Source organism: Musca vetustissima, unplaced genomic scaffold, assembly GCF_032173495.1.
Source record: "Musca vetustissima isolate MV318-11 ecotype Yass unplaced genomic scaffold, APGP_CSIRO_Mvet_v1 utg1463, whole genome shotgun sequence".
Lineage (NCBI taxonomy): Eukaryota > Metazoa > Arthropoda > Insecta > Diptera > Muscidae > Musca > Musca vetustissima.
Window position 1 is genome coordinate 316,983 of NW_026886420.1, and position 20,607 is coordinate 337,589.

At 34.5% G+C, this 20,607-nt stretch overlaps 1 protein-coding gene across 1 annotated transcript in view; it reads left to right on the plus strand.

Moving 5' to 3' along the window:
• The first annotated feature begins 582 nt into the window (after positions 1 to 582).
• Positions 583 to 20,607, plus strand: part of LOC133333911 (diencephalon/mesencephalon homeobox protein 1) — a 71,824-nt gene continuing 51,799 nt past the window's right edge. Inside the window, exons 1-2 of the mRNA XM_061542224.1 lie at positions 583 to 674; positions 19,397 to 19,520. Coding sequence (XP_061398208.1) covers positions 19,424 to 19,520 — 97 coding nt within the window. The 5' untranslated portion in view covers positions 583 to 674; positions 19,397 to 19,423. The remainder of the gene's footprint in view (positions 675 to 19,396; positions 19,521 to 20,607) is intronic.

A 20,607-nucleotide genomic window follows, 5' to 3' on the forward strand; every position in this document is an offset into this window, starting at 1 on the left:
AATACCCTGTACCACAGTGTGGTGAAGGGTATAAAAATAACAGTAAAAAGTAAAAGGATTATTAAAAAGAGAAGAAGTAAATATCTGTAATTTTGTGTAAAAACAACTTTAAAAATTTTCAAAAAATATTAAAAAAAAAATAAATAAATAAAAACTAAAAAATCCATCTCAAAAACTTTTGCAAGTGAATTTTTGTCATCCTGATTTTGAAGTGGCTTCTCTCACGTGTGTGCATTACCAATTTAACGCTACAAAGTTTTATAATCTAATTTGCTCTTTTATTTGAACTCACCTGTTCAAAAGTCCATACAAGTACACACTCCGAACAAAATTCAGGCAAACACACACACACACACATCCGGAACCCAATTTTAAGGATAATTAAACCCTAACAAGTTCAAAAGCGCGTGTGTGTAAAATCAAAACTTTCTTCAAAAGAAAAAAAAAATAACAACAACAAAAGCTATCAACTTTATCGTAAGCCAAAATAAAAAGTGTGTGCTAGTGAAAATATTTGAGAGCAACTTTAGCTGCCCCCAGCCTACCACCATCAAAAACATCAATTCTACATCTATTTTTTTGAAGGAACGTAAATTTGTGCTGCAACGACGGCTGAGTTTCTTGACGAAACTCGCCAAACAATTACTGCCAAAATTTTCACAGACGGGAATAAGGTAAATATCGTTGATTTAAAAAAAGATTGTGAACAATTCGAAGGGGATTATGAATCACAATTTAAAGGAAATTAAAAATGAAAATTAATTTACCATCGGTGCAAAATATATGCAAGTCAATAAAGGAGTATTGAAATCATAGGAATCTGTGACAGAAACAATTTTTAAAAAAGAAGAGAAACAAATATTTATTTGAGATTGATTTGTTAATAAGTAAATACATAATTAAAATCTGAAGGCCGAACTTTTTATATACCCCATCATGAGGTGAACATTCAAAATACCTAAAATCGATTGCAAAATTTATATGGAGATAAGAAGATTTGCCACCCAATAGATCATGTACAAAATACTGAATAATGGGTGGTACCGTTATATGGGGCCTACTCCGAAACCGCAAAATCAGTACTGATACTTTTTTGATCATCATAAATACTAAATTACAGCCAATTTGGTTGAGAACGTGTCTAAAATAAAGTAATTTGGGTGGTATCTTTATGTGGGTCCCTCAAAAGTGGGCCAATATTGAAATTTCCAGATTTCCTACCCAATGAGAACCTAAAATACAAATCATAGCCAACTCGGTAGATAAAATCGGTTCCCAAAAACCTTTAGGCGGGTTGCAGTAAAAACGTTTTTATCGGCAAATATCAGTTTTTCCTTACTAGGAAATAATCTATTAAAAAGTTGCCAGTTGAGTAAAAATTATTGAACACCAGAATATTTTTTTGGAACCTTTCATCATGACAAACCTCGGATTTTGCATATTTTTGGAATGACCTGATATACCGAATTGTTGAGCCATGAAATACCTAAATACAACATTTGAGTCCAGTCGGATTAAAAATAAAAATAGACAAAAAATCGAAATCTAATCACGACGGACAATTGCTCATAAAATTTTTTTATCCATTTTGTTCCTTTATTTAACTATGGTTTCTACATCTTGACCATAAAGGCAAGAATAAGCTATGGTTCTCTATCGAAATAATTCGGAGGCTAAAAAAAACCATACTAAAATTCCTAATAATAATTTTTAAAGGGCCCATCAGAGCTTGAATTTTTTAAATAATATATTTTTAAATAATATTTTTTGAGGTATACCAAAATTTGGATTTTTGTAATACATGTGTTCTTGAAGGCCGAAACATTTGTTTGTATAATGTTTTGGATATAGGTTCATAGCCACCTCATAAGGGTTCCGTAAAATTTCTAGTATTTTGAAAGTTTTATCCGCATTTCCAACAAAATTTCTACTAAGTTGTCATTCTGGGTTGTTGGAGGATTCATTTGCGAATATTTTGCCTGTTTACACAGTCTACTCCGTGGCGTATTTTAAAGGTTTAGGCATCAGAAGAGGCTGTAAATTGACATTACAGTCTCTTGGAAGATTAAAAACTTATTTGACTGAAAGCTTTGGAATTAGGTCCATGTTTTGACATAGTGAGGTCAGCGTAGTGGCGAACGGAATCCAACACAATAATGGATAATGTCTATCGAAATAATTGGGCGACTAACCAAGAAGACATTAAATTAAAATTTCTAGTATAAAATTAACTAAATTTAGGTGTCTTAATTATACTGTATAAGGATCTATAAAATTAAATAGATTTGTGGAAGGGAATATAAACAATTAATATGTCGAATCAGAAACTATAACCTAGAAGCAGATGTCTAAAATTGTGACATAAACTTCTAACTTCAGATCCAAATTCGGAGTATAGTAAGTGTTATTATTTTTTGAATAATAACATCCGTTTTTGTTGCCTAGAATCGGGTCGAATTTTGACTGAAAAGTTCAAAATAATCTGCCGATTGGCAGCGATAACCCCGTGCGAAAACGATCATGGTCAAAGAGCGGGGAAGCACCTCAAACGGTGGCTAAATCAGGACTACGGGCTAGGAAGGTTTTGCTATGCATTTGGTGGAACTGGAAGGGGATTATTTATTATGAGTTGCTTCCATATGGACAAACGCTAAATTCTGATCTATACTGTCAACAACATGGCCGTATGAAGATAGCAATTAACCAGAAACGGCCAGAATTGGCCAACAGGAGAGATGTTGTGTTCCACCAGGACAACGCTACATCTACAGTGACTCGCCAGAAACTTTGGGAACTTTGTTGGGAAGTTTTAATGCATCCGCCATACAGTCCGGACTTGGCACCAAGCGATTATCATCTTTTTCTTGCATTGCAAAATTTCCGGACTTGGCACCAAACGATTATCATCCTTTTCTTGCATTGCTAAATTTCTTTAATGATAAAAAATGGTATCTAAGGAGGATTATGAACATCGACTAATAGAGTTTTTTGCAAATAGAGATCAGGACTTCTATGAGAGAGGCATTATGAATTTACCTTCAAAATGGCAACAAATCATACAACAAAACGGAGCATATTTGACACAAATCGGACATTTCAAAGGATGTTAAATAAAGTCCAATAGTTCATAAACAAATAATGGATTTTTCACACGAAAATTGATCGATCCCGCTGGCCTGTTTAAAAATATCGCACTGTGAACATTATTATATCCCCGTTATTTCATACAATACTACGCAAACCCATGACCTGTTCTCCTTCATTATCTCCTTCATAAATTTTAAAAGTTTTACTAGTTATTGGGTATGGGAACAAACACAAAATATTTTATATCACACTTACCAGGTTCAGTATTGTCAGTTACGTTGAAATTTTGTCTGAAATTGGAAAAGAAAAATAGACATATTAACTTATCATACAACAAAAGTCGGAAAAAGTAAGTACATTATTTGCAAGCTAAGATTGAATTTTGACCTAATGGTAGGACCGATATTTTAAGTTATCGATAATGGTCGGAATTTATTTTGTCGTAAAGTAGTTCCCTACGAATCTTAGTTTTTTGGACCAAAACTATATTCACCATACTGTTTGATATTGAGAAATTTGCATTAGGTTTTTTAAATAAAAATTTAACTGAACAAAAATTCCAAAATCTGACAATTTTATTAATATTATATCTTCAAATGAAAAATACTCCCCAAATATTATTACATTTTTCAATTAAGTTAATTAATTTTTGATTGATTTTCATGTTGGCTTATTAACCCAAAAAAGAAAAAAAAACACACACACAAATTCAAATTTAGACCACACATTTGATGATTGGGGATTGGTTTGTTTGCCTGCCCCATCGATGCATCAGTTTTTCATTTCCAGTGGAGTTTTGCCGTTTTTTCTCTCTTTGACAGATTTAATCGCGACCCCTTTTTTGCAAATGAAATGAAAAAAAAAAAGAAACTGGAAAACAGCAGACAGTTAGCCACACATGTTGCATCAATATTGGCTGCCACAAATGCATGAAGATGACGACAACGACAGCAGCATTTGACCAACCATTGACTCGATATACAATAAATTGAATACACTCCATTAAAGCGCTCCTCTCTCAATTAATTTGTGGTTTATCAATTTAATTTACGGTATTTTTTTGTTGCTGCTGCTGCTGTTGTGCAGCTGTATGTACATGATGGGGCAGCTTTGATGACAACGTCGCTGATGAAGAGTGCGGGATGAGGGATACCACACCAACAAATAGTCAGTCAGCAGTAGTCTATGGCTAGCATGGATGCAATAATAATTTGTATCTCCCATCTATCTATCTGAGGGCTGTGTTCGGAAAGTTCCAACAGGCCGATAGCCTGCTAACAGCTAAAAATGGGGGGTTTTGTCGGCAAATATTGAATTGGCAAAACCAAAAACAAGAAAAAACAACAGAAGCGATATGAAAATTGAAAAGAATAAACGTTTGATTGCAAATAATTCAATATTGATTTCGACCAATGGATGGATGGTTGGCTATGGCTCCAAGGCTGATGCGGCTACTGCTGCTGATGATGATGATGGAGTCGCAGATCTCGTTGTAAATATTAATGGCGGTTTATCAATTTGATGGCGACGATGTTGAGGGCACAAATGCAAACTCTGTATGCATATTTTGTGTGGAGTTTGTTGAAGGAAGTTGGCAGGGAGGGAGGGTGCATCGATTTACCAATTACCTCAAATAGGGATAAAAATGTTTATAAAGTTTTAATTAACATCAATTAGGTAAATTTGCAAATTAATTAATATGCTTGTCGTTTGTGGCTTTCCAATTGAAAACTGTCTGCCTTCGACGCGACTGAGTATGGTCTGGTCTCCATTTAGGGTTGCCCGACAAGGTTCCATGGTTAATTGAACAATTTTAATATTTTGGTATTTTGAGTGATTTGCTTTGTTGTTGTCGTCGTTGCTGTAGACGAAGGAAGTCCTTCACAAGCGTTTTCAAGTGGCTCCTCTCAAGTGCTTGTTTTTTTATAACCGCAATTGCTTTATTAAATTTATTTTTTAATCGTGTTTAATTTCACACACTCATTCACTGATGAGGTATGAATTCAAACACTTCTGAGAGGTTTCGAATGAAATCTGTGCGAGAACTTAATGGGATGATGAAAACCTATGGTTATCATCAACCAAAAATCTAAACTTTAAAAAAATCCGGAAGGGGAAGGTATCCTTAAATTCATACGAATATATAAAGTTTTTATAAAAAATTATGAAATAGGGCTGATACACATTTACATATGTCCAATCAGACCTGATCCTGTCATATATATTTACTAACCAACAGCAAGCATGGAGTTTTTGAGGACTACTTTTTTCGTGTACTAGACAGGTTGCATTTTTTATGCAATATTACTCAAGGTCCCTTAAGCGTGATATTTTGAAAAAAATATTTTTTTAAAAAATCCACGACTTGATTAGGCCTTGAAATAAATATATATTTTTTTAAATCCCCGACTAGATTAGGCCTTAACAAATATATATATATATTTTTTAAATCCACGACTTGATTAGGCCTTGAAAAAATATTTTTTTAAATAAACGCCTTCGTTAGGCCTTAAATTTTTTTTAAATCCACGCCCTGAATAGGCGTTAAAAAATATATTTTTTTTAAAAATGCACGCTTTGATTAGGCCTTGAAAAAATATTGTTTTAAAAAATCCACACCTTCTTTAGGTCTTAAAAAATATTCTTTAAAAAATCTACGCCTTGATTAGGCCTTGACAAATATTCTTTTTTTAAATAATATTTTTTGAAGGGGCATCAAAGCGTGGATTTTTAAATAAAATTTTTTGAGGAATACCAAAATTTCGATCATTGAAATACAAAGTTTTGAAGGGTCTTGGAGGTTCAAACATGTTTAGGTAGAACGGATAAGGTCCATATTTTGACTTGGTCCTCATATAAAAGTCCCATTCAATTTTCAGTACTTTTAAGGTTTTAGCCGCATTTCTAACTAAAATTATAGTAATTTGTAGTTTTGAGTTCGTCGAGGATTGATTTGCGAATCCTTTTTATACATTCTTCATATAAGTACCCCCTATCTGCATTTTAAAGGTTTAGGCAATTTGACATTTCAGTCTCTTGGAAGAATTAAAGCTTTTTTGAATGAAAGTTTTGGATTAGGTCCATATTTTGACATAGCCTCAAGTTAAGTCCCATATTCGGAATTTGATGATTCTTCCCCACCGAAGTGTGAAAAACTTCCCCCGAATTATTTCAACATACGTCAATAGTTAATTCTATAAGTGGAATAAATTCTCAGTTTACCAAAGGACTAACAAAATATATTTCCTTTGCAATGGCTAATGTGAATAACAAAAATAGTACCCGTTTCCCTTTCCTTTTAAAATCGTTTTTATTATCCTTAATTGCTATTATCCTAGTGTCGTTAATCTAACAATAAAGAGTCCCTTTGTATTACTGTAAATACGCTGAAAATTAAGGCATATCAAAGTTTTCACAAGTCAAGTCAGGACACCAAAGGAAAGGGCACATTAACTAGCGCATGTCAAAACATACGCTGAATCAAAAACAACAGCAACAACAATTGCTGGACATTTTACGCTACTCAAAGAGCAAAAGGATTTTTCCTTAACACAAACTTACCCCTTAATTGGGGAGGACAAGCAACCACACGCACATACACACAGCTACAAGTAAATATCATTGCTCTGACTTGCCATCATCCTCATCATCGTCGCCGTTTATTGCTGGCTAGTGTCATTGTCAACGTGTGCTTTGAATCTTGAATTAGCTGACATACGTACGTACGTCCATTCGTACCACCATCAAACGTACATACGTCCACACAAGAGTGTCAGCCAGCCGGTTCTTCGTTTGCACTAAAAAGTGATGCCAAACGATAATTGAATTTACAAAACAATTGTTGAAAATGAAATCGTGATCTTTGCTAGATTTGTTCTGTACGGCGGTTGTAGTTGTTATTTTGATTTGAATTACTGTTTGTGTGTGCGTGTTTGTCTTCTACTACTTGCAAATCTCAGTAAGCGAGTTGGTTGCAATACCACCACACACACAAATAAAACAAACTATGTAAATCGTATGATGAGACCATTTAGCACACTTAGCATTCATTCATGCATCCATCCACTCGCTAGCTCGCCAGCTCACACAATCAGTCAGTCCACTAGAAAAAATAAGTTATTTTTTGGTAGTAAAATGCAAAGCTGATAGAGAGACAAAAAAACAGAAACTGAAATCACCACACTGTCTGTCTGTCCATGCCGTAATGAGACAATCGTTGGAAAGCTGTTTTTTTTCTGAGATTTACAATCAGAATTTTCAAAATCTCAAATTCCTCCCAACCCAACCCTGTAAAACGTTTACATTCGTAATTGTCTAAAATGTATGTCAAAATGTAGAGGTGGGTGTTTTTCAGTGTTGTTGCTCGCAATTGCATCCGTTCAATTTGGATATCACTTTGAAATTTTGTCGCAAATTTTCAAGTGATATCATCCATCACACCACCGGGCTGGCAGCTAACCACACACGAATTACATTCTATTGCAACTGCAACTACAACTCAACGTGTATGGTGGGTGTGTATGTGTGTGTGTATGGCAAGTGATAATTAGGTCTGAAAATTGCATTTACTCGGCAACAGTCGAATATTGCACCGTCCAATGGCAGGGGGTTCTTAGACGGTCAACCGTCGTCGTCGACATCGTTCGGACAGACATCTACAATCATATCGTTATTTTTAAATTAAGTGTAGCGTTGATTTCATTACGTCCATCTAAATTCAAATAACGAAAAAAGTGCCTACATCCGCAATCGCACTAAATAGATTTAGCACGTGTTAAAGACACTTATATTTTGTTGTTGCTGCTATTGTTGTAGCAAATTTCAAAGCACAGCAGCCAGCAGCGAGCGAATGCATTCAATGAAATTTATGCAATTTCATTTAGAAAATCTAGAAAAAAACAGCCAATTTTTCAGGGTTAAATTCAAGGAAGATAAAGGTGACTTAAGTAATAACATTTTAAGCCAAAGTGGGATATAAAGAAGAATGGAATGAAGGAGAGACGGGTCCAAGAGTAAAACTAATTTATTTAGAAGGAACATCTTACCCTCAGATATGCCTTAGAAAAAAAAAATCTTTAAAAAATACACGCCTTCTTAAGGCCTTGAATAAATATTCTTTTGAAATTTCACTGCGTCCTACGGCTTTAAAAAAATATTCTTTTAAAAATCCACTGCTTCCTACGACATTGAAAAAAATATTCTTTCAAAAATCCACTCCTTCACTAGGGTTTTGAAAAATATCATTTTAAAAATCCACGCTTGAAAAAATATTCTTTGAAAAATCCACGCCTTGAAAAATACTCTTTGAAAAATCCACGCCTTGAAAAATATTCTTTGAAAAATCCACGCCTTGGAAAAATATTCTTTAAAACAATCCACGCCTTGATTAGGCCTTGAAAAAATATTCTTTACAACAATCCACGCCTTGATTAGGCCTTATAAAAACATTATTTTAAAAATCCACTCCTTTCGTAGGCCTTGTAAAATATTCTTTACAAAATCCACGCCTTCCTTAGGCTTTGAAAAATATTCTTAAAAAAATTCACGACCTGATTAGGTCTTGAAAAATATTCATTAAAAAATCCACGCCTTAATTAAACCCTGAAAAAATATTCTTTAAATCCACGCATCGATTAGGCATATAAAGAACTGGAAAATCTCATTTATCTTACATTCAATTTAAATCATATTGCAACTATATTGAACAAAAACATAAAAAATATAAATTTTAATGGAGTTATTCAATTTACATTAAACAACTCCCTTTATATTAACATTCTCTTGCAGCTGTGTCCAAGCATTCATAAATTATGATTGTTTTTTACTCAATCAGACAGAGAGGCAGTCGGAGAATTAATGATGATTGAATATAAATTAAAAAAAAAGAGAAGAGAAAATAATGAAAACACACACACAATAATATTATTTACATTTTGTGCAAAGCCCTTCCTCTATCCATGGCATAACTCAATGACTCATCAATGACAGTAAAACTTGGATATGAAAGCCAAGGAATATTTATTAAAATCAGTTTTTATTCAAGGTATTCCTAATGGATCTCCCCATTTTTAAACGTGGAAAAATCAGTTGATTTAGTTATATGTGTATTTTGGAAAATGCTCAATATTCCATATTTTGAAAAATGCTTCATATTTTCCACCAACAACCATCTCTGGTTTTATTTTTTTATTCAATTTATACCATCATGCTGCTTTTGTCACTGGCCTTTTATCAGCAGCAGCCTCTCTCAAATGTATCTGTGCAAATGGGCCTTCCCATATATATATGTGATTGTGTATGTGCATGTGTATGCGTGTATTTTTTCACTGCATTTTAATTTGGTTAATTCAAATTTATTAAATGAAATTGCATTTCATTACGATGAAATTGACGGGGGGACGTTGACGACGGCGACGACACATCAATGAAAACGCACAGGCAAAGTGAGTGCCAACATAACGCCACTGTCAACGGGGAAAATATGGACTGATGTAAAAAAAAGAGAGTAACGTGACTGTAACAAGGGGTTGTTAAGAATTGTGGCTCCCCCACTTGCTTTTGTATGTGTGACAACAGTTGAGGGCAAAAAATTGAATAAAAAAACAAAATAAAATAAACAATTGTTGTACCCTACATCATAATGTGATGTGTATATTAAATTTGTCATTCAGTTTGCAATAGAGTGGAATATTTTACGGAAACCAAATGAAGTCGAAAATGTCGATAAAATCGGAGAAGTGATCGAAGTTCACCAACAGTTAACAGTCGTAACATCGCCCAGGAGCTAAAAATCGACCATAGAACTGTTTTAAACCATTTACACAAAGCTGGATTCAAAAAGAAGCTCGATGTTAGGGTGCCACACCAATTAACAGAAAAAATTGGATGGATCGAATTTCAATCTGCGAAGCCTCGACCAAACGGAATGAGATAGACCAATTTATTAAACGGATGTTGATTTTAGATGAGAAATGGATCACATACGGTAACCCTGTGCGAAAACGATCGTGGTCAAAGGGCGGTAAAGTACATCAAACGGTGGCCAAACCAGAACGAACGGCCAGGAAAGTTCTTCTATGCATTTGGTGGGACTGAAAAGGGGATTATTTTTTATGAGTTGTTTCCATATGGTCAAACGCTAAATTCTGATCTCCACTATCAACAACTGGATCGTTTGAAGATAGCAATTGAACAGAAACGGCCAGAATTGGCCAACAGGAGATGTGCCGTTTTCCATCAAGACAACGCTAGGCCACACACATCTACAGTGACTCGCCAGAATCTTCGGGAGCTTGGTTAGGAAGTTTTAATGCACCCGCTATACAGTCCGGACTTGGCACCAATCGATTAGCATTTATTTTTTGGATTGCAAAATTTCTTTAATGATACAAAATTAGTATCTAGGGAGGCCTTTTACGAGAAAGGCATTATGAAGTTACCTTTAAAATGGCAACAAATCATACAATCGGACATTCCGAAGCATATTAAGTAAAGTCCTATATTTCATATAAAAATAATGGATTTTCTTTTGCCCAGCCTAATATTATTTTTAAATCCCCGCATATCATCAAAATCGAGCCTTTTGGGCCCCTTCGTACGGTTAACCTTAATTTAATTTTTTTAAGGTTTTTCCACGATTTTGAAAAGAATTAGCTTCAAATCAATTAAACTAAATATAAGTATACGATGTATCTATAGAATTTATCTCTCTGAAGTCGTTCACTTTTGTACAACAGTGTAAATATTTTCTTACGAGTTGTCAACAATGTATGTCAATTTAATTTGATCTATCTTTATGTTTTAGAGTTTGCTCGAGACCTTCATTTAATTGTCTTGTTATGTTTTTTTGCTCGGCTTCAAAGTTTTCAAGAATAACAAATCAAATTAGAAATACTTAGCTTTTCTGTAGAGAATTGAGGTAGAAAGATCGAAAAGAAGAAATAAATCATGCGAACAAATTTTCAATAGCCTATATTTAGAATTGAATATGAACACTGAAAATGAATGAAAAATTTGGCTAAATTGACTTTGTTTGTTTGTTTTTAAAAATTAAAACCAGGAGAATTCGAATCCAATTATATTTGTGATTAACAGTGAATATCCGTTCCACTGATATTTTAGTTTCTATCTGAGGATCAAAAAATTCATATATGCCATACATTTGAACATTTTAGATTTTTGCCAGTAGAATCTTTTCAATAGGATTTCTTAATTTCAATCAGAATTGGAAACTCGAAACAAAAAACGTTACAATTTTCGTAATATCTTTACAAAATAGGCATGTAATATTCTACTTTATTTATTTACCGTTAACGGTTTACACTCCTTATTTAAGAAATTTTTGCACCTTTTGCATTTCAAACGTTTTAATTTTCAATTTTTTGCTTAAACCCCTTTCAACACGATTAGAATTTTTTTGGAATATATATAGTTTTAGGCCTAAATAGTGACCACATCTAATTGCATGTTCACACGTCATGGAGACATACAAACTAAAAAAGGACCTTGCACTTTAATGGCAAGGTGTGACGGACGGACAGGCTATCTAAATTCTAAATGTAATAATGTTTTCAATTTGAATTTTGATGTTTTGCAGTATTTGCCTAACACTAACGAACAAGCGGACAGGATGTTCAAACCCACAAACACACCTAATCGCGTGTGGGATAAAATGGTGTGTGTCAGTTTATTTGTGTGTGTGTAAACCTTTTTAAAAATTTACATTCAAATTCGAGTTGGATACCACCAAACCCTGGCTAATGTGTGATGATTGTGTTTTTGGTGTTATGATAGCCCCCAATTCACATAATATAGCTAATGCTGCAACAACAGCAACAATAACTAGAGCAATAACAACAAATAACACCAGCAATTGCTGGCTCTGTTGTCTCCGGGTATTATTGTTCCTGTTGCTGATGATGGACATGTTTTGATTGAATTTGCATTTGAATTAGTTAGAGCATCATGTCGGGTTATTGCTGCGGATTTTTCCGTTGCTATGGCTGCTCTTAAGTGTTGATGGTGATACGGCGATGATGATGCTGCTGCCGCTGGTGATGATATGCAAAGTGAACAAAGTGTGCCACAAAATTTAATCTTTGAAAACCGGGTTAGAAACATTTAGGGAAGCCGAGAGGGAAATGTATGAGGGTCTTTTTGGAAAAAACAGGTGAACAAAAATGATCGGCAAATTTATAAGGGCAGTCCGTATTCATAGCAGAGCTACGAATTGAATAGGCATTCAAAATACTTAAAATAAAAAATAATAATAAATAAAATATAACATGTCTAAACATGGCCTAGGAGGATTATTATCTTCTGTGAAAAGGAGAATAGGAGAATTACAACTTGAAAAGTCCGGCAAAGTAATGGGACCATTACTTTGCACCTCAAACAAAAATATCAAATTACAGACAATTCAGACTGCTGTTAGAAAATGAAAAAATCCCTGTTGCAAACATAAAATGAAAAAAATCTTTTCGGTGGGGCCGAGCATCTGGGCCCCCACTTCATACTTCGGTAACTGATACATATATGATACTATATGCAAACTGATACTATATACAAAGCTCAATCCGAAATTTTCCTATATCTTTTGTGATTTGGAAAGTGTAAAAACCTTTTAGAAAAAGAAAGAATACCTGATGTTATAAAAATATTTAAAACACATTTCTTTCGAATTGGTCTTCGCTATTGTGATTTTTCATTCACTCTACACGGTGATAAACACAATCAAACGAACAACAAATTTTCAAATTCAAATTTTGATAATGCAACTACCCACTCTTTGAAGTAAAGCTAACAATTGTATGTCCTTAATCATCAACAGTTGTTGTTGGTGCTGTTCTTGTTGTTATGGTTGCAAATTATCCTGGTGCTGCTGGTCTGTTGGGTCCCTTTGTAAGCTGTGATATTTATCGCTGATTTTTTCACGATTATACAAATTGCTATGATTTTTGGAAAGAATTCCTCTTTTTGTGCGTTGTGTGCGAATGTAAATCAACAGTAACAAGGGTGCGCTGTGTATAAAGAGAAACAACAACAACAACAACAAAAAACAACAATCACATAATTGAATTTCGCGTGTGCGCATTGTCTTCAGCACTGGTTTTACGGCTACAACGGCTCTTGATGTCAGTTAGTCACTCAGTCAGCCAGTCAGTCTCGGAAATGCATCACAATTGGATAATTGCATTTATTTGGTTAATGGACGCCGTTATAACCACGACAATGCCAAACACAACAACAATAACACCGCCATCATCATCATCGCCGAAAATCCCATTGTAATGGACGGGAGAACGGGGGTAATGTTGGCATCAAAACTCATTGAAAACGCGACTTTACTTTGGTCTTTTGTTCGCAGCATTATGCCACATTTCACGTGACATGACAGAGGATTATTTTTTTGGGAGGGAAACAGTTGTAGGGATACCTACAACAGAATTTTAAGAATATTGTTTTCAAAGTCCACAATTTTCTGGCAGATAAAATTTAAATTTAATTAGAGGCAATAGTTTTATCAGACAAGAGCAGTAGGGAAAGGGTTTCAACATTTCCGAATCAAAGGGAGTATTTTTTCTATGGAGGCCCGATTTCTCCTCTAAAAATACCTCGATAGAAGCAAAGGAGGATAAATGTTCTATCGTTTTCAATGAAAAAAAAAAGTTCTCAGCAGAGGGGCTAAATAGTTTTCCGATATCAAATATCCTAAACCAATGAGGATGGCAAAGCTCTATTGTGAAGCTCTATCGTAAATATTGGGATCTTTCGGCAGACGAACATGGTCAAACAACGTTTATTTTTGCTATGGACCTTTGATAAATATTTCTATATACATTTCAACTCATGGTAGAGGGTTTAGATATTCTCAAGGAGAAAGTCCGAACCACATTTATTGAGAACATATTTTATTTGAGGTATTCCTCAAAGAACGAACAAGAAAATATATGTGTACTGATAGTGAATCTCAACATTGAGAACATTTGTCATATTTCTAAAAAGGTGTTTCCTCATAACTTGACCTGTTTATTGATGAAAATTTTCGAAAATGTTTTATTTTTAATTCTATTGAAATAAATTATCTGATTTGCTATAGAAACTCCATTTATATCGTCTCATATTTTCTTCTGATGGCGGTCTATTAGACTTTCAGAATTCCCACAACAAATGTGAACCAACATTTGAAATGTATACCAAAATTAACCTCTCTACCGCAATACCCCCTCCACCACATTGCAACAACTACAAAGTATAAATCAAATTTCATATTATATTTAAATGAAATATTCAAAGACTGCAATTGATTTGAATGACTGGCTATCAACGACAGCCTATAATGTCCAACCGTAAATTGGCATTACATTTTCGCTCAATTTCAATTTGTTGCACTAATACAACAAATCTATGTAAATGGGCATCAGCTATTCATTTGAAATCAACTAAAAACTAATTATTTAACACCTACCGATAAGGGAACACGAACCCCCAACAAAAATCATGTACACCTGGCAACATTTGTATAACGTCTCGTCTCTCCCCAACACCATGGGAAAATGTTTGCAGCACAGCTGAGTCCCGGCTACAAAGCAAAACTACAAGGGCTGCAATTGGTGGGCACTTTATCACATTGGTGTTCCACTTCCATCACTCCACCATAAAGCCAAGTATTGTGGTCACACGCCATAAAATTTACAAAAATAAACCAAACGGCAGGAGCAGCAGCCAGGACCATGAAAACAAGAACGGCAATCGTGCTCGTAGAGAACATTTATTTTGGTTTCATATTACCAGAGCACCTGAGGTCCACAGCTTATTATGGTACAACTTTATATATATAGGGGAGAGTGTATGGGAAAAGTGTAACAATATTTAGTTAGAGCATGAGGGGTGTGTGTGTGTGTGTGTGTGTCAGTGTGCCCGGGTAGCCAACCAAATACAGGATAATAATAAAGGATATAAAATTCCATTAGAGTTAAAGTGTCATGAGTAAATTTTGCATAATTTTTACAACTACAAATAGTTATAGCATTTGGTTAGCTAGCCCCACCTCATCCTACCTCTCGCCAAGTCCTTCCCGGTCCTTATGTGGTGTTATTGGTTACAGCTAATGTTTTAGCATCCAAATAGCTAAAAGGACACTTGGGGAAAGGGAATGGAAATGTGAATGCTTTGTTGGTTGGTTGATGGGCAAATGGATGTATTTTTTCTATAAAATTCATTAAACAAATGAATGAACATGAACCGAGTTTAATTTGTTGCAAAATGAAAATTTCATAATGTTGATTTAGATGATGGTAGTCACACACACACTCATACACCTAGACATTTTCCTGTACTAAATTGGCTTTGACTATATGGACCATTAGAGTTTTATACAATGGAGTTTCATTCAATTCATTGGATCGGAGTGTAGAGTTTGTTGAGGCCCAATTGTTAGCCATTGATGAGAGTTGGATGTCGACAAAGTTGACATTTTAATGACATGGCATTTATTTACAGCAGCAACAGCATCATCTGAATTAATTTCCTATACATAATTTATATTCCATTATTCGAATGAACGAATGCCAAAAAATATTGCAAACGGATGATGGGGTCATAATCTAAAATTATTATTTATAGGTGGGGAAATAAATCATTTGACATGCATTTGTTGTTATATTCCAGAATATATGAAATATAGAAAAAAAGTAAACGTAGGATTGTGTTAATTTAATTAAAATATATAGAATTATTTATAAAACATCATAACTGATACGGAGGTGAAGGTGGAGTCCTTAATATACGACGGAAAGTGATATTTATGATCGAGCTGAGAAGAGTCGCTCATAAACAATCTGAAAATAGTTTTTTTTCCGTACACAGGCTAGAGAGAAGAAGAGTGTAGGCGAACTGAAGAAAGTCATTCCTTAGAAGTGCACAATAGTTCCGCCCCCTTAATAAACGAGCCAAAGGAGTGTTTTTAATGACAAGATACAGGTGAACACATGTCTTCCAAGAGGCTTCATGTAATCAATAGCCTTTTGTCATATCCTATGTACGTCATTCTTTGTTTCAACACAATATTTGAGGGTAACCAACCATATGCGGACTAAGGGAGACCGAGACTAGTTAAGAAAGCATTTGTTTGGAGAGAGTTCTTTCCATAGATAAGCTTAAGAGATGATTTCATAGGCGCGAACTAAAAAGAGTCTCTCAAAGGCAATTTGAAGGAATTTTTTCATATACATGCTGAAGGGAATACTTTATAGGATAGCTGAGGGAGGCGTTATATATTACATGTTGATCTGATAGATCTGAAATTGGGTGGGTATAGTAATTGAGGGTTTTATAACCTCCACAATGGTATGGAGGGTATATTGAGTTTGTTTTTCCGTTTGTAACTCATCCAAATAATAATTTCCGATCCTCAAAGTATATATATATATATGATCACGTTTAGGCATAGGGCCCAAATAAGGGAACCCCCCAATTTTATTTTTGGGGGTATTTTGGGGTTCCTGAGCGCGTTTTCCAACCGAATTCGCTGATTTTTTTTTAAATTGGCTGCTTATTTGGTACCAAATTTCTCCACTAAAAGTTATAGATATAGGTTTATTTATTTATTTTTTTTTTTTTGGTAGCCCCCTTTGTAATGATATCTCCCGGTCTGAGCATATTTTTTCATCCGAATTCGCTATAAGTAGGTACTCTGAGTTCTTAAGTACCAATTTTTTTTAAATAAATTATAATCAGTGAGCGGAGCTGTATAGTCGGACGGGGCCGACCATACGATACCCTACACAACTACAATGGAACACTAACTTTCTGCGGATTTTTAATACGAGCCTGGACAATATTTCGTAATAGTTTCATCCACTTGACCGACTAGAGGTCAACAAATTTTACTAATATTCAGTACAGCCCATCGAATTACTTGTTCAGATTCCCTTCTACGTGGCTTGTGTTGTGATGTTCGTATTATAATTGTAGTCTAAAGATCGACTAGAAAAAACACAAACAAATTAAGTATTCGGTCCACGTCATACCAGCATTTGTATCTGATCATCAACGATAATTATAGGAGTTATCATTGACCATACCTGGATCCTCAAGCACATTTTCAAAGCGATCAGCGCTATATTTCCGCCCTCTAATATTAATGAGCTACTAAATAGTATCTGAATACGTAAGCACCTGTAAATATTTAAGTGTAACTCCCGCATCCGAGTACCTACGACAACATAATTGGTACCAATTTAAAGGTCAACCACTCCTCTTGGATATACTATCAAATTCTCGGGTCTATGTCCTTCACGGTAATTTTTGTAATTTTTCACACACAAGTCTGGGTCAATTTGGCCCGCTAAATATTAACCAATCTTTATTAAAACAGACTTGCTTATTCTTTGTCCCTAACCGCTTCTCCATGTAAAAATTTGCGACGTGTGGACCATAATTGCGGCCCCTGGAGCGACCAGAAAATCAGATTAAAAAAGTTTTTACCCTAGACAACATAGTTGGTATACAAACAGAATTCAACTTTTTTAGATAGCCCCCATATAACGGTATCACCCTTTTTCGTTACTTTTGGGTTTTTTAAGCGTTTTCAACCGAATTCGCTGTAATTTGGAACTAAAACATAACAAAATTGGCCCTCGGTAAATAAAAATGTTTATATTGAAGAAAATTGGGTATATTAATGTCCCCCGTTATATTGAATATTTTTTGTGGGGACCTCATATAGATAGATGGCCTGAATTAAAGTACAAATGTATGGAGGATAGCAGAAAGTGCGCTTATATATGAGGTAAGGACATTCTTCGTATATATCCTGAAGGAAATCCATATTTGTTTATAAATGTCCTACATGATTATATATGTATGTGCTAAAGAAGTCGTTTTATTATATATGGATAATTTATTTATACACTTTATTAAAATTTGGTTTATATACAATGAAGCCGTTATTATTATAATTAAAAACAAAGAAATGTTTTCTACCGGAATTTATAAAAATAAAATAAAAAAATCATCAGCACGTTTTGAATGCTTCGATATTCCCCACATCTCTTCCCTTGAATGTAATAGAATCGCTTGAAACTATTTTATTAGAATTGCAAACAAAAAACATTTCCACTTTTTCAAAACACAACGATTTTTTCCCTATCTATTGTAAATAAATTAATGTAAAAAATTTATAAAATGCATATAAATAATTTCATATGCAATAACAACAATAACAACAACATTGGCAGCAACTGCGCTATGAAAAAAGAAGAAATGAAATTAATTTAAAGCAATTGCTTTGTTTGAGGACAATTTAATCAATTCATTGTCCAGCAATAAAAATGCAACCAACAACTACACCAATAACAACAACTACAAATGAGACAAGAAACAAAAAAAATGCATGATAAAAACTAACGACAACAACAATTGGAGCTCTCAACCCTTTTTCCATATTCATTTGGGTTTACAACTTCTCCCCCTTTGTATTCATTATTTTTCTTTTTTTCATTAAGTTTTTGTTGTTTCTTTTTTTCATACATTTATCTTAATAATGATTGTGACAAAACTTTACAGTGGCAATCATAACTTTGCTATTATAACTGGCACGGGTAGTAAAATATTGTTTTTATTTGTCATAACTCAATGTAAATGAAAAAAGAAAAAATGAATTGAAATAAAAAGCGAAGAAGACGACGAGACCATAATTGATTCTAATTGAATCGAATTAAAGGTGCAATTGACAATATTAACTCACTGACGATGATAATAACAACAAAACAAAAACAACAACGGCAGCAAGAAAACTGGGCGTATGCAATGCCGCTTTTCATTTGTAGCAAAAAAAATGAATTTTTCAAATGCAATAGTTTGCCGCACTTAGACTCTGTGTGTGGTTTGAGTTATAGGCACCCGTATATATTGGCATCTTCCACAAACCCCTTTCCCATTCCCTCATCTTTCTACCGTTTGTGTCTTGGATGGATGCATATCGGCATCTAGCCGCCTTTTATTGATGTAATTTTGTTTTTCCACTCTCTCTATTTTTTATTTCCCTTTTAAAATGACTTTAATATTTTGCCGCATGCAGGCTGGCAGTCAGGCAGGCAGCGACGACAATAGCAAAGTCGCTTTGTAATTGAATATCAATTGAATTGCATACAAATTATTATTGATTCAAATGGTAACATTAGAAAGCGTGATTGGAGGCAGCTTGTTTAAGTTGTGTGCCATACACACTCACACAAACACACAATCTATGAAAATAAAATCATTTATTTAATAGTTCTTCATTTTTTTGTGTTGTATTTCTTTTCAGTTGGGTCCTGCTGCCGCGGGAAGAGGCATGTTTTGCTATCAATGTCCGCCCGCTCTACATCCATGTGGTCCACATCCGCCACGTTTACCAACACTGGAATATCCGTTTGCTGCAACGCATCCATGTAAGTACAAGATGATTTTACAATTAAATTTTCCAAGAACAATTTTAATGGAAAACAACCTCTCCAAAAATTATTTACGAAAATACATTGCAAAAAAATTCTCGGGGTGTTGGGCTCTGAAGACATTTTGCTTACCATGTGTGGGGCATTTCAAATTCCTTATATATCGATTATATGGTAGTGCCCATATAATCGACCCTACCGATATAAGGAATTTGAAATATAAGCAAAATGCCTTGGAATTTTTTTGCAATGTATTTTCGTAAATAATTTTTGGAGAGGTCTTCCAGGAAGCAATATGTAATCGGATTGGAAAACGGGGCTACACACTTCAAGGTAACACACTTCAAGCGTGACTCTTACATGGGGGATCACCAGCCACTTCGATGGGAAACGTGAATTAAATCTATAAATTACAGGAATGGGAACCGCTATATGGAGTCTATACCAAATCGTGGACCGGTATATCCTATTTTAAATTCCAAACTTCCTAGGGGTAGTAGCATTATATATGTATACATTTTCGAAGCTCTATGTATACATTTTCAAATCTCTGTCTTAAATATTGGGATCTTCAAAGTAATTTTGACAGACGGGCATGGCTAAGTAGACTTTGAATTATATTCTGGGTCTTCGACGAATATTTCGTAGTGTTTCAAATGGAACGAAACATTTAAAGGGTTTAAATATCCTCAGGAACAAAGTCCTAACCCCAGGCAATGAGGGTTTATACACTTTGGCTATGACAAAACATGGGGCCTAAATTTTGCTTTTAGACGCCATGTTTTTTTACCGAATCCGTTTCAGACAATTTCGAGTCGATTTGCAAATGTCCGTCCGGCACGATAACTCTCGAAGAGAGTAACCGATTTCACCCAAACTTAGCACATTGTAATATTTCTTTCAAACTTAGTTCAAATTCGTAGATGAGGAATATCGGTCCACTCCTTCTGGTACCACCCACACATAGTGGTCAACATTTTGCTGAAAACTAATTTTGTAATATCATAGGAACGGACTATTCGATTTGAACCAGTCTTTGTACAACCTATTATCTTTACCAAGCCCAGATCAAGTTTGTACAATC